Source organism: Eublepharis macularius, chromosome 11 (assembly GCF_028583425.1).
Source record: "Eublepharis macularius isolate TG4126 chromosome 11, MPM_Emac_v1.0, whole genome shotgun sequence".
NCBI lineage: Eukaryota > Metazoa > Chordata > Lepidosauria > Squamata > Eublepharidae > Eublepharis > Eublepharis macularius.
This window is the reverse complement of record NC_072800.1, coordinates 27,548,955-27,563,697: the sequence shown is the minus strand read 5'-3', so window position 1 is coordinate 27,563,697 and position 14,743 is coordinate 27,548,955. Positions and strand designations below refer to the sequence as shown.

Below are 14,743 nucleotides of genomic sequence, written 5' to 3'. Positions count from 1 at the left end.
GGAGCCCCTGGATCTCTTAACTCTGGTAAAGAAACCACAAAGCATTGTGTCTGCACTGGCTTGATGTCATTTCAGTTCACAAAGTAATTATCTTGTGTGTGTCTACATACTTTCTTAATGGGCAGGGTATACATTTGTGTTCTTGTTATCTTCCTTTTTAAATATTTGTTTAAACCAGATTTGTCATCCAGTGTACCTCATTCAATCTGTATATAAACCATCACCTTCTCAGTCATCTTCATACATCTAATTAAGTAGGCTGCTGCTTATGAAAACTCATGCCAAAATAAACGAGTAAGTTCATGCCAAAACAAACTAGTTAGCCTCCATCTGGGAGATTCCCATGCTCTTGGGCTGACTCTTTAACACAAACTAGGGAAAAAATGGAACCTGCAAACCGGAATTGTATCATATCAAATAGGGTTTGTTCATTACTGCTTATTTTTAAGAACACTCCCCTCCCCCAGTCTGAGCTTTGTTGCTAAAGCAGTTTAGCTTTTACTTTATCATAGAGGAACTAGTTAAACTTAAAAATTGGAAGTTTTTATTTTAAAGTGTGTGCTGAAATGACATTCTGCAGTGCCTGAATTAATGATCCCCCTCCCTTTTGATCTTAATTTGTAATGGGAGGAAACTAAGGGAAAATAATTTATCAAAACTCTGTTAATCATGCACATAAGCATTCAGTGCATATGGATGATCAGTTACTTTTGAAAGTGGCATTATGTTTATAAAAATCCTTTTAAAGCCTTTGTTTATAGATAGTGGGCCACTGTGGGCTTGTAATCCATGTTACGCATCTTAATGAAGTAAACTTAACACAATGCATTTAGAGTTTTAAGAAGCAAGGAGATTTATATCCCTTTCTAATCTTCCTTATCAGCATCTTTATGTACCTTTTCACCCTTATCTTTAAAGCTGTCGTTACAGTAATCCCTGTCCAACGGAAACACCTGTTTATCTATACCTGATCAGTCTTCTATGTAGCCGTCTTTGGTGGCTCTGATCAAAGTTTGCTGTCTAAATGCAGCTTTAGTACTGGCTACAGTATTATAGCCTGACTTTTGCTGTATAAGACCAATGAACAGTTCATGTCAAGAAGTAGGATATGGTCTAAGATTTTTAAACCAGTGAATGTTAACGCTGTGGAAGATATCATTATATATTTCTCTCTGAAAAGTTTGGAATGTGATTGCACATCTCAAATAATGTCAAATTCTAGCTGGTTGATCTAGCTATGTATTAAAGGCTAATGCTTCAACACAACGCTTTAAATGAAATCTGATCAGAAGAGTTATTACATACTATGTCCTTCTACAAATGTGACCTACATTGTTGACCATGGTATGATTAGTGGTATAACATACACTGCCGGTGCCAGGGTTTCTGGTGCCTGCGGCCCACCCCCCGCGCGCACACGGCATGTGCGCCACGGACTGCGCAATGACATCATCACGCGCAGCGCAAGCCGGGGGCATTCACCAGCGGATGGCTGGGGTGGTGGGCGGAGGGTGCTCCACACTCCGCACGCTGCCCCGGCAGCGGCTCATGGCTGCTGCGCCTGGCTGGGTTGTGTGGTGGCGGCGGCAGCGGCACGGGGCTGGCTGGCTGCAGCAGCTGCGGGCCAACCACACCAGCTCTGCAGCACGCGCCTCCACCCCCGACACCCCCTCCGGCACCTCTCCAGTGCCCTCACGCCTGAGGCCACCGCCTACCTGGCCTCTATGGGCGTGCCAGCCCTGATAACATATCCTGCTTCTATCCATGCCAAATGCCCCATTGATACAGTGTTGAGTGAAGGCACAGTTTATTGAATGAAATGTCTTTCATATGATGAAATAAGCAGTGCTATGGATTTTTGTCTGCAGCTACAACAAAGAAAGACTTAATTCTGTTTTTCCTTTTGGTTCTTTATTTTGCAAGTCAGCTCATGCTAACCCTGTGTCATATCAAATACCATAGCCTTCCAGTATCAGTTTTTCAAGATAAGGGGCTGTAGTAGGAAGGAATGTTCTTAAAAAATCATAACACTGATGCTTGTATAGTTCTTCAGATCTCAGGTTAAGTTCACAAGGAAGCACTGTTCTTTATGTATCTCATGGATAGGGCTAGGAGGGGGACAGGGGAATGACTTTTTACCATAGAGTTTGGGGACCTAGAAAATCATGCTGACATGGTGACATCACTTCTGTTTTTGCACTGAAAGTGATACCATACTGTTGGCATGAAAATTCCCTCTTCCATTTTTGTGCTGCTGAGGGGTGGCAAGAACAGGAGGCAAAGATAGGATTGCTAGGTCTCTATACCCTCCTGACAGGAGGGGGGGGGGGGACCCAGCATTTACCTCTAGTGTTCTTCCCACCTGCGCACAAAGTTCATGCCTACTCCCAGCACTGGCAACGGGCATGCTCCCATGCTTTGTGTGGGACCAGTTCAGTCCACTGGGGGCCCAAATTGACTCTTGCAAAGTGTGTAAGCATGCCTACCACCAGGTATGATGATGTCACTTCAGGAAGTGACATTGCGCCTGTTCTCCACACCTTTCCCTCCTGTCAGCCAGGAAAGCGGTGGCAGGGGATAGAGGCTGGGAGTCCTCTGCCCCCCCCCCAGGGGACTGGCAGCCCTAGGCAAAGAGCCACAGCTGGACACTCATGTACAATATAAGAGGAATATTTCAAATTTACACTGTAGAATATGGCAGCTGTTGCCCTTCAGAAATGATGGTATTATAAATCCCAGCCAAGCTCCACTTACCTATAAGGCTGCACCCAATTGAACACAATCCAGATGGTTCTTTTAATAAGAAGAATATTACTGTAACCTCTTGTGGGAGCTTGTCTTCACAGAATCCAAAGAGCTTTTCCCATAATTATCCATCTGACATTAGATTATAGTTGCATAATTAGTTATAGTAACATAATGCAGAACTTGTCTTGAGAGAATGATGGAGAAGTTGTTATGGAAATAGTTTCACATGGTTTAACACTGGTGCACTGTATTGGGAGCGCTGTAACTTGGCTGCCTTGTGTGGTAATTTTCTCCAGTAGTGAAACCTCCCTGGAAAAGTCATTAAAAATCACTATGCAATGTATCTGAATAATGGTGCCGCACTATAGTCTTGGTTTTACTTATTTATTTACTTTCTTCATATGCACCCCACATTTCTTCTGAGTGGAGTCCCAGAGTGGCCTAAATAGTTCTTTCCTCCATTTTTTCTTACAACTCTCCAAGGCACATTAGGCCGAGAGCATATGACTAGCCCAAGGACATCCAGCAACCTTCCATGACAGAATGGGGATTCGATCCTGGGTTTCCCAGATTCTAGCATAACTCTGTAACTGCTATACCACAGTGGTATGGTGCCACATGGAACTGTTTCCATACAACCCTTCTGTCTACCAACTGTAGCAGTTAATGCCCTGAGGTATAAATCTTTACAAATATAGCTTAGGCTTATAATGTCATTTAACTTTGGGATTCCTGTAACTTTAATAATTAAGTAAAACAAGGAATTTTAGAAGGCACACTTGTGGGAATTCTTTTCTATTCAACTGTTGAAGGTACTGAAAAACACATGTGGAAGTTTGCCTAATGTGGATCTGTATAATGCAGTCATTGAATATGATGGTGTTACGGTTTAATAACCGACTTGTTTGGGGGCATAACTTCAAACCAGCTACATGGAAACTAAATGTCTCTTTACCTGTATTGAAGTAAAGCATTAACCAATAATATGCAGTGCTAAGAGGAGACTGACCATTTGTAATAATGATACCCTTTAACAGGTACCAGCCTCCTGACCAGGGAGATCAGTAGTTTATTTATTCCATGTATTTGATGGAAACGTTGCATCCCTGCCAAAGATCATGCAGTGTTATCTTTCAAAACTTCTATTTAAAATTAATCTATTCTTGAAATTATAAAGTGAACAAACCCCACAAATATACAAAGAACACCAGCATGTGTCAAAGAGATTAGCGGTAAATATGCATACATGTAATTTCTTATTCTGTCTAATTTAGCAATTGCGATTCATGTTAAATTCAAGATTCTTATCAGAGCCTTTACAGAAAAGATAATACAGTTTTATTGAAATCCAAATCTGAGAAACTGGGGGATAATGGGGTATAACTAGTTTATAAGAACACAATTGCTTGAGCAACATGTAATAAACCATCCAATTTATACCTTTCTGTGCAAATCCCATTAACCTTAAAGCCTGCAGCAGTGGCATCCTCAAATCAAGACAGAATAATAACAGCCACACTACTGGGCACAAGTCAGTATCCAAAACCACCCAGTTTAAAATGTTCCACTAACCATTTGCCTAATCACAATATGTATGCAGATTTACCCCTATGTCAGAACATTAGATTCCTCCCCCAGTCCTAAAAATCAAAGGATCCAGTTGTTTCCCAAGTTTGCTTTGTACCAAAACAGCTGAACCTGAACTGTGAACACCAAGAATCTATTGATTCACTGCTTTTAAAAAAATTTCAACATCCTTCCATTCCTCCCCCACCCCTACCAAATAATTTTCCTGCCTCGATGAACAGGATGTACAAGATTCACCTAACACTTCTCTCAAAAAATAAAATCTAAATCAAGTACTAGATCTGAGATTGAGCCCCAGAATCCATCCACTCATCGATTCATTCTAGCATACTCCAACCCTTTTTAAGATTAAATTATTTGCACTAGCAGTTCTGTTTAGAAATTAAGCATTTGGGTAGAGTGAGTCTTGCTGTCTATTATCTGATCATTAACGCACCCCCCTCCCCCCAGCCTGGGTATAAAGTTCAGTAGATCTTTCAAGGTCCAACATTTTCAATGTAGGGTCAGCTCAGTTCCAGTCTATCTGGAATTAATTTTAAAATCCAGGAACACAGTGATGGGGTAAAATCTAATGTGACAGAAATATACCTGCTCAGAGCATAAGCAGAATGCTTTGCTTCCAAGACATACTACCTCCACCCCAGTGGGCTTTGGTTCCAATCCCAGGCTCTGAAACAGAAACCAAATACAGGGCAGTAGTGGATTTTGAATGAAGAAATCGATCTCTCTTTTTCACTCTTTCCATTGCCTGGCAAAATGGTTTGGAAAGCAGCGGGGAGCAGGCTTATACATTATTGGCAGATGAGAAATTTAGCTGCTCTCTAGTTGTAGCTAATCAGTAGGTGCAACTACATTCACATGGTAAGCAACCTGAAAGCAGCGAGTCTTCAGCTCATGGACCCACAGGTGGACCCACAGGTGGATCATGGAGCCCTTCCTGCTGGATTGCAAGTTTCTGGAGAGCCACCACTTTGTGCAGCTTTTTGGAAAGTTGCTGTAGAGAGCAAGGGCATGATGCCCCATGCAGGCTAGAGGAGAGACAAGACAGTAGGGCAAAGTTACTCAGTACTGAAGAGAATTCCTTTTGAGCCCGGGCAGGACTCCTCCCGTTTCTGCCACAAGACTCCATCACATTATTATGCTATCCTATTTCTTCCTGTCATGTACTTGCAACTCAGTGGGTTTCTCCAGTCTGAAAACCATGACTGGAAAAGGAAAATTAGCCTCTGGTGTTAAAAATATTGTAGATTGCGGCACTATGTGATTCAGCAAGACAGCCACCATTGCTGCGAAACCAGTATATGTTGGAGATAAAATCAAGGTGCATTATCTAATCCATACCAGTCATAGGAGGGGAGTTTTGGATCTTAAAAATGCTTGCATGTTTACTTGGGATTTTAAGGATATTTTTAAAGTGTCCATATGTATTAAGGCTATAACACTGAGTAAAACATATCCACAGATTCTATCAAGAAAAAAGTAGCCACTTTCCAGTTGCTTTGCATGTAATGAATAGGTATAACTCGGGTATGTTCAGAATGGTATGGCCATAGGCACGTATAATTTGCACATATCAATTTGGGGAGGAGGGGAAGGTCCATATTATTTTCATATTGGTAACGGTTTGCATGAAATAGCCTCTTACGCAGAACTGCAGATGTATCATAATAATAATAAGCAGTTGAAAGCTAGTTGGTAAATTGAAAAATAAACCCTATTAAATGTGTTAAAGTTAATAACTTTCAAACTGATCTTCTCTAGTCATTAGATTCTGTGGATTGAAAAAAATATTGTCCTAGGTTTCCTAGTACTTTACACACCTATATAGACTTGGTAATATGTTAAGTGTGTTTCTATATCATTATTTACTGAAGTTTTTTTCCCTAGTGTAAAACAGCAAGTTAGTTTTGCATTTCATTTTTAACATAGAGATTTTTTTTCTCCTTTTATGCAGGGTTGGGAAGAATGTGTGGATGCTTCAGTCTCTCACTTGCTGAAAACATGTTTGTCCAAGAGTTCTAAAGAGCATGCCTTGACTCTTACCAATCAATTTAGTATCCCTAGGGATACTAATAGGCTGAAGAAACACATTACCTTGTTGTATGATAGATTAGCCAAGGGTGGTCGTATGTCTCTAAGTATGGACACTGACTCTCAACAACTGACGGTGTTGCCAGGTAAGATATGTGATATGCACCTAGTTCAAAAATAAAGGAATGTAACTTTGGTTTAGGTTTGCAGTTTCAGTTTCCTGCTAAAATGGTGACAGTCAGGAGAAATGACTTTTCTCTCTCCCTCAGAAATTCCAGTGTAACCACTGAATAAACACGCTAGCGGAATTTAGATGCCAAATATTTTTAGAATGGTATGTATTTCTTTGCTGTAGTATTAAATGTGATCCATTATGTTTTTCTTCTAATGAATAAAAAGTGGATTAGAGAATAAAACCATTTTGAGTGAACGTTTGTCTAAACTTGATCACTGGTTGCCATATTTCAGGAACATAAATAGACTAATACAGAAGTTAATGTACCCCAGATGATCATTTTCTGCTGCCTTAAAGCTAACCACTAAGTTCAGTCAAAAGGTTCACAGAGATATGCATTTCTTCCTTGAGGGCATCTATGTAGGTACACAATTGCGGTTGTGGAGCCTTTTATAGTGAGCTCCTAGCAATGCTTTAAAACTGTGGCTGCCTGAGGATGACAGCTATAAGAAATAAATTCACATCTCCTCTTTTCCATGATCCCAACCCCCCCCCCCTCCGTTATCAAATGCAGTATTGGAACACATTTAATAGGGACTGGGCGAACTTCAAAGAAAATGCATTAAGATAAAGAGTCTATACTTCCCTCCTCCTTCTCTTGCTTACCCATCTTAGGTATGAAATATAAACCACTCTCATGGTCCTGGGGGATGATCTGCATCTAAACGTGGACATGTTTGCATGTTTACTTGGAATTTTAAGGATTTTTTTTTAAAAAAAGAATGTCAGGACCTATTAAGGTTATGATGACACTAATTAAAACATGTCCACAGGTGCTAACAAGAAAGAAGTAGCCACTTTCCAGTTGCTTTGCATGTGGCAAAGTATTTATTAGGTATAATTTGGGTGTGTTCAGAGTGGCATGGCCATAGGTAAGTATAATTCATATATATCAATGTGAGGAGGAGGGGAAGGTCCATATTATTTTCATATTGGGAACTCTGCCTGAAATAGCCCCATATGAAGAACTGAAAGTTTACCATACCAAAAATAAGTAGCTGAAAGCTAAACATGAACTTTGAGGAGAAAAGCGACTTTACCGGTTGCTTTGTTTGTGTGTATATGTGATTCAGTGATTTCCCCCCACTCCTACCCTCTCGGCAGCTTTTTATAGTCTGGATGATAAGTTATTGTGCTATCTTGAACAGGTTTGGTGGTTGGCTTTAATCTTTGCACATTTAGAAAATAGCCCTGGAAGCTGCACTATGGGGTTAATCTGTTCTGTAAAAGTTAATGGTGTGATTGATATTGTGTGTATAAATCAAGATGTGGGAAGATGGGCCAGAAATTTGCAATGTAGTATTGTCATTCTGCTGAAGATACCTCTTTCTTTCTGATTAAGCAACCAAGTGAACTAATGTTAGGGAGTTGAACTAATGTTAGGGAGTTGCAGTAAAATGGATGTGCACCAAATATTTAAATTAATTTGAAATAAGATGGTAATGAGGTTATTGAGGAATGTTAACTTTCGTGGAGTTGTGAGTTTGCTTTTCATAGGTGGAGCAACAGACTGTGTTATTGGATCTGGTATAGCACCTAGGAATATTCCTTAATCTGGTGCTGCTCTTCAATAAGTGATCAACGCCAATGGAATGTGTTACCTTTTCATTATTTACATTTGATACATCAGCTAAATTCCCCTTATACAGTAAGGATCTTTCCACTATCTTTTAATTGCCCTTGTGATATTGAGAAAACCTGCTGTTCAAGAGCAGGCCCAGGTACAGTAATATCAAGCAGTTTAGTTCTTAATGAGCATGTAGAGACAGTATATACAACCACTTCTGTAGCTGTGATCTTCATATTTTAGTATTTCTCCCAATATATTTCCTCCTCACTAATGGTTGAATGGGAGAACCATGTTCACAGTTCCTCTGTTCTCTGGGGAAGCCGTAGTTGAGATTGGAGTCTTTTTAACTCTTGACTTAGACACCCTGGACCCTATGGAGGCTCATCATGTTTTTTGGAAAAAAATGTAATTTAATCTTTTCAGGATTGCTTTTGGTTTGTAATAGTGTGTCTTAATTTTCTTTTTGCCAGGTGTGCTTTTAATAGATTTTACGTCCCTTTATACATTGGTTAAAGCAGAAGATGATTATTAGAAGAAATAAATACAGATGAAATGTCAAATTTGGGGGGGGTTGTGCATGGGGGGCTTTATACATATACACACTATTTCCATTCAAATAGTAAAGCAGTAGACACAAAACACACACACAAAATTTAATAGGTATTTAATTGTTGTTTTTGCAAAGATAAACTCAGCATTGACTAAGTTGCTACATATTTACTTATTTTATAAATGAATCAGTCATCACAATGGTAGAACCTGATTAATGTTATATAAATTTTATTTTATCACCCATATGGGTAAGGGGCCATCTAAATACTGAGCTTTTCTGACAACTAAAATGCTCATGTAAGCCCTTAAAAACCTGACCAACCCCAGAATAGAGATCAATAAAAAGCCGCGAGAGATGTATGTACACAAACCAGGGCCAAGATCCAAAGATCCATGAAACTAATTCTATAAACCCAAGGCAAATTCAGACTTTTGTTTTGTTTGTGGGCATTCCCCCCCCCCCATTTACACAATGGTAACTTGCTATTGAAAGTGAGGAGATTTTCAAAAACTGATATGTGTGTGAAGGGGGAGGCAGCTGTTCAAAGAAAAAATGAAACATTGCATTGGATTAATGTAAGCCAATGCCATGAAACTGAGCAGCTGTTTGAATCACACCCTATGTCATTTAGTACTTGAATGTGATCAGTTAAAATGGGTGGGGCTAATGTGGATTTTAGTTTCTTTAGCTAAGGAAAAATGTTAATAGCCGCAATGTGCCTTTTCATTATATATATGAATAAGTGTGGGTAAAAATCTTAAATTACAATCTTAATCCATCCCAGTATTTTCTTAAAGTGATGGTGAAGCTCACCTTCAAATAGCACTTTTGCAATCACAGTTCACAAAACTACAAAAAGAAAGAGGAAAGATGCTTAGAAGCCATTCCACAAATAGGATGATACAGATCTACAAGACACACCAGTGTGTGTTTTATACTGTGTTGCCTTTGGCAGCATCTTAAACAGCTGGCTTAAGGAAGAAGCAAGGGAGTTTAAGGAACTCTGCCAATCTTTAGTATGGGTCAAGGCCATAGAGGTTCCACTAAAACGTGGCTTTAGACCACCCTGATGACTCTTAGTGGGTGGGCGATTTTTAAAAAACCACTAAATACAGTGAATGAATTCTGGAGGGTGTTTTAGTCATATATTTTCATTGGGTTTTTTGAAATATATGTAGTATACCACAACCTCTAGATCTAGCCTTCTTCCCATAATGAAATTTTACAAACTCACTCTTCCTACTTCTTTATCCTTTGGCTTGGCTAGAACATCATTTTACAGTTGTCCTGTATGCTAGTAGGATATAGTCCCCTCTAGATAATGTTTTTTTTCCCTTTTAATCTATTTTCTTCTCTTGATGCTCGAAGTGACTAATAACTTTTTTCTTGTCTTTGACCATTTACTTTAAGGATGAAATCATATAAATATTATCCATGATATGACAAGCTTCTGGCCTCCAAATATTGGCTTGAATCCTAAGCAGCGGTACTGGAGGCAACTTCCCTGCTTCTCATTGCAGCCTTCTCTGCCCCCTGAAATTGCACTCCTGTAGATAAATAGGGGGGGGGGGTAAATTGGGAGTCTGTAATGGGAGGGGAATTGACAAATAATAAAACAGCCAATCCATTGGAGGAGCTGTGAGCCTCTGTGCAAAGTCAGTGTGTTTAGTAAACATAGATTCTTTTTTTATGATTGAATATATACATTTCATGAGTTGACCTGTGTAGGTTCCCAGATAGTTTTCCTGTGGACAATCTAAGTTTATTTGCTATAAAAATTATTTTGGAAATTTCATGTAATAATCTTTGATTGTTTCTAACTTGCACATAGCTATCTAGTTGTTAATAATCACTGAATCCAGAAGAGAATAAAAGAGTCTAAAATTAACAAATATACAGATAAGTAAATGGAGGAGAAAAGAATACCAAAATAATATTATTAAGTGCCATCAGATCGCAACTGACTCATGGCAGCCCTTTATAGGGTTTTCAAGACAAGAGATGAGCAGAGTGGTTTGCTGTTTCCTTTCTGCGTAGCAACCCAGGTTGTCTTTGTTGACCTTCCATCCAAGTACTAACAATGGCCAACCTTGTTTGGTTTCCAAACTCGACTAGTCTGGGCTATTCAGGCTGCTCAATGCAATATGCTTATAAAGATGATTATAAAAACAATTAACAACAGTGAACGTTCAGTTATTGTTAAGTCCATGATGTGTAAAAAATAACTCTTCATAGTTGATAGATGGGTATCCATGGTGATTCTAAGTGGATACATATTCGTTTATATTCAGCAAGCTATTGTTTCTAAGTTTATAAACTTTATTCTCTAACCATACCTTGATCTTAGTTTCTAAACAATTTCAAGTATCCCAGTGAGCATGAAAACCAAGACTAATATGAAGAGAATTATACTAATTTAATATATCATTCATGTTTTTAATATTCATTTTTAAGAAATAAATTTGTTCCATTTCAGAGTTTTTAAATTACTATTTTTAAAAAATATTTATATCCTGCCTTTCCATAAGGGAAAAGGCAGCTTTTCTTCTTACAATGATCCTGAGGTGTGCATTTCAGTGTACTAAGAACTTACCAGATGGTACAAGGCACCAGAAATATCTTTCATTCAAAGCTTAATGGAGTAGATGTAAGAACATGGTGAATAGGATTGCCAGCTCCAAGTTGGGAAATTCCTGGAAATCTGGGGGTTGAAACCTGGAGAAAGTGGGGTTTGGGGAGGAAAAGACCTTGGCATGGCATAATTCCATACAGTCCACCCCCCACCCCCCAAAGTAGCCATTTTCTCAAGGTGAACTGATCTCTGTGGCCTGGAGACCAGTTGCAATTCCAGGAGATCTCCAGCCACTACCTGGAGGCTGGCAACCCTGATGGTGAATCAGCCTTAAGTGTTTGCTTTGAGGGTTTATAAAATGTTTTTCTTTTCACATGTAGATATTAAAACTTAGGCATAGAATGGTGATGCAATTCCTCTCCAAGTTGTACTCCTACAGCACCTACTGCCAAAGATTTGAAATTTAATGTTCTGGTTCCTTATATTGAACTTGGCATATATCTTTCAACACATGATGAAGTATTCTCGTTTCCCCAAATATAGCAAACTGGAAAATGTTGGGACAGAAATATTAGAATAGAACATATTTTGTAAAACTCTGGAGGGGGGTGTCTTATTACTTATTAAAGTAATTGCAAGCCTTATTCCACATTTAATTATATAAATATCAGTGTGGGATGCTTACAATTCATGGTAATTTTTAGAATCTACAACATGCAATAAGCACCAACCACTTCATTATGTTAGAACTATACGTTATAGTAATCAATGGTACAACCCAAAAAGTAGTCCATTGCACTGGCAGAGTCCCCTCCCCCCCAAGTATGGTAGACAAGTCCTGCAAATCTGAGGCATATTTTGAAGTTGGAGATTGTCCGTGTTGTCCTGTTCCTGGCCTGGAAGCTATGTAACCTCTGTGGGTTGTTTTATACATTTATTTATACCTTCAGGTTTTATAGTTGAAGCAAATTGATAATTGATATCGTATCAGAGCAGAGTTATGACTTGGACCCCAGATCCAAGTGCAATTTCTGTCAAGCCCAGCTGTGCCCGCCTTGCTGCCCCGTCGTTCCTCCGTGCTGCCTTCCACCCTGGGGGCGGGGGGTTTGGCTTCCTCCCTCGTGGGTTATTTCACCCTCTTCCTCCTCCTACCAGGTTGTACATGCTCTCTTTCCCTCTCTCTAGCAATGGCAACCAACCTCTCCTTCCCATCCGCACGAGGAGGAAACCCTTTTATCCCCCTCCTGGTTCCCTTTCCCTTTCCCAATCACCCTCCATCTCTGGCTTGTCCGTCTCCCTTCCTCCTGCTGCTCCCTGCCTGATAGGCTTACTGGCCTGTCACTCCCCTCTGGTTAGCCTTTCCTTCTGGAATGAGCCCGCCTCCTGAGTCGGGCTCGGCGTGCTGAGATTATGGCCGCCACCCTTCCGCCTCACCCCCACTCCCAGACAATGGCTGGATCTTGCTCTGCCTGTCCCTGTTGCTGCTGTGTGCTGGGGTGTTCCTTCTCTCGGTCTCTGCCCAGCTCCCGTTGCTGCCTGGGTAGGCGGGGGAGGCACTTTATGCATTGATCTCTTCATCCTGCTCCTCCTCTACGGCTCCTGCTGAGCTCTGGCCTCTGCTAGCTGTCTCCGCTCGAGTAAGGGGTTCAGCTGCTTCATCCCCTCCCAGCTTCCCTACTACATTGTTTCCCCTCCCATCAGCTGATAAGCGGCAGGCATTTAAAAGGGGGAAACTGGAAGCGCAAACCCCTATTCTGCAGACCTTTTGCTGCCCTGAAAGTGATGTTTTCACGAACCAAACAAACCAGTTTGCGAACCAGGGCAAGTTCGTGAAAGTTCATGGTTTGTGAAATGTGTCGAACCACGAACCACGTGGTTCGGATTTTTCCCATGCCCATCTTTAGTTTTCACCAGTGCAAAGTTCTGGTTTCTCAGAGGTGAGGCCATGTCTGTATATTGTAGTGTTTACAGTTAGAATGGTTTCATGTTTAATTTCATTTAGCTTGCTACATCTCATATTTACTTATATTCCCTTGAGTAAAACGTTGATAGGGGTAGCAAGATTAATAAGGATGCTGTATAGTGAAAAACATCTATTTGCTTGATGAGTAAAACACTCCATTGGTATTTCTGCTATTAAGCACAAGACAATGAAGCAATAAGAGCATTAAAATGGGAACAGCATTTTAAAAAATGAATAATTTAAAGAGGAAAAAGTCATGCATAATGAATTTTTTAACAATCCCATTGGAGACTTGGGACTTGCTGGTTGTTTGGGCTGTGAAATTTAGCTGGCTGTCCTACAATCCCAACTCCTCCTCCTCTTACTCTAAATATAGTTGGGATTGACACATTAGCAAGTATATGGAATCCTATGGCTGGCTCTTTGCGTTAAAAGCATTAAATTTTAATATGTGCAGCTAAAGCATAAGTAGTCACCAATGATTAATAATGTTGATGTCAGCTTTTGTGAAAATAAGCAGGCAAATAATATTTTCACTGATGACTGTATTTGTCTCTGTGCTTTATTTTCTGCCCAGTTTGTTTTCTTAGGGTGACTGCAGCCAAATGTAATCCCACTGCACCTGGTGCACAAGCTGGTTCCTTAAAGCCACAGAAAAAGTGTATGTTTATAAAAATTGAGAAGTTCATAAATCTGCTCTGTTTTCTAAAATGACTTTGGTTAGAGTAACAAAGAATACATAATATGTGATTATTCAAAGGTTATAAGCAACCCCAGTACCTTTTTTACTTTTTAAACAAAACCAAATTTCTCTTGAAATAACATGACTTCATCTTTTAAATTTCTTTTTAATATGCTCTATCTCAAGGCTAAGTGCAGATAACAATATCTAAAATAATGTTAAATATAAAAAAAGCTTATTAAAAAATTAAAACATAATACTGAACAAATCCTTGTTGAAGCAGGGCCACAAATGCTTCTGTCGTAAAAAAAAGTATACAATATAAGAGCCTCTCTTCTTCCTTAGGTAATAGTCGACCTTGGTTCCTTACATTGTTGAGGGATACTAGTACTTCTTGTCTGTAAGCGGCAGAATCCCCAGATTTAACAGGAGCTGTTGGTAGAAGCGATGTGAATTCACCTGCAGCTGATTGACAGCTTCCTGGAACAGTTCCTGGAAGGTGGGAGGTTCAGTACAGCAGCGAGAAGGGCTAGAGTGGCTTGCAGACTCTTTTAAGGGACAAAGTCCTCACAAGAGACTGGAAATGGTTGGGGAGTGGACCATTGTCCTCAAAATGGGCTGGGAGGTGGAGCTGATGACGAGAGCACTCAGCCTCTTCTCTGGCTATGAGTGCGGGAGATTTGACAAGAAGAGGCTGAGGAATAAAGTGCCAGTGAACCCCTTCCCTTCTTAGTTTTGGAGACTACTACATGCCTGGAGAAGGTCAAATCAAAGGAAGGATGGGGTTGCTATCTCTCTGCTT

At 40.0% G+C, this 14,743-nt stretch overlaps 1 protein-coding gene across 1 annotated transcript in view; it reads left to right on the top strand.

Moving 5' to 3' along the window:
• Positions 1-14,743, top strand: part of BBS9 (Bardet-Biedl syndrome 9) — a 309,282-nt gene that overhangs the window by 153,836 nt on the left and 140,703 nt on the right. The window contains exon 21 of the mRNA XM_054991070.1: positions 6,290-6,512. Within this exon, the coding sequence (XP_054847045.1) occupies positions 6,290-6,512 (223 nt within the window). The remainder of the gene's footprint in view (positions 1-6,289; positions 6,513-14,743) is intronic.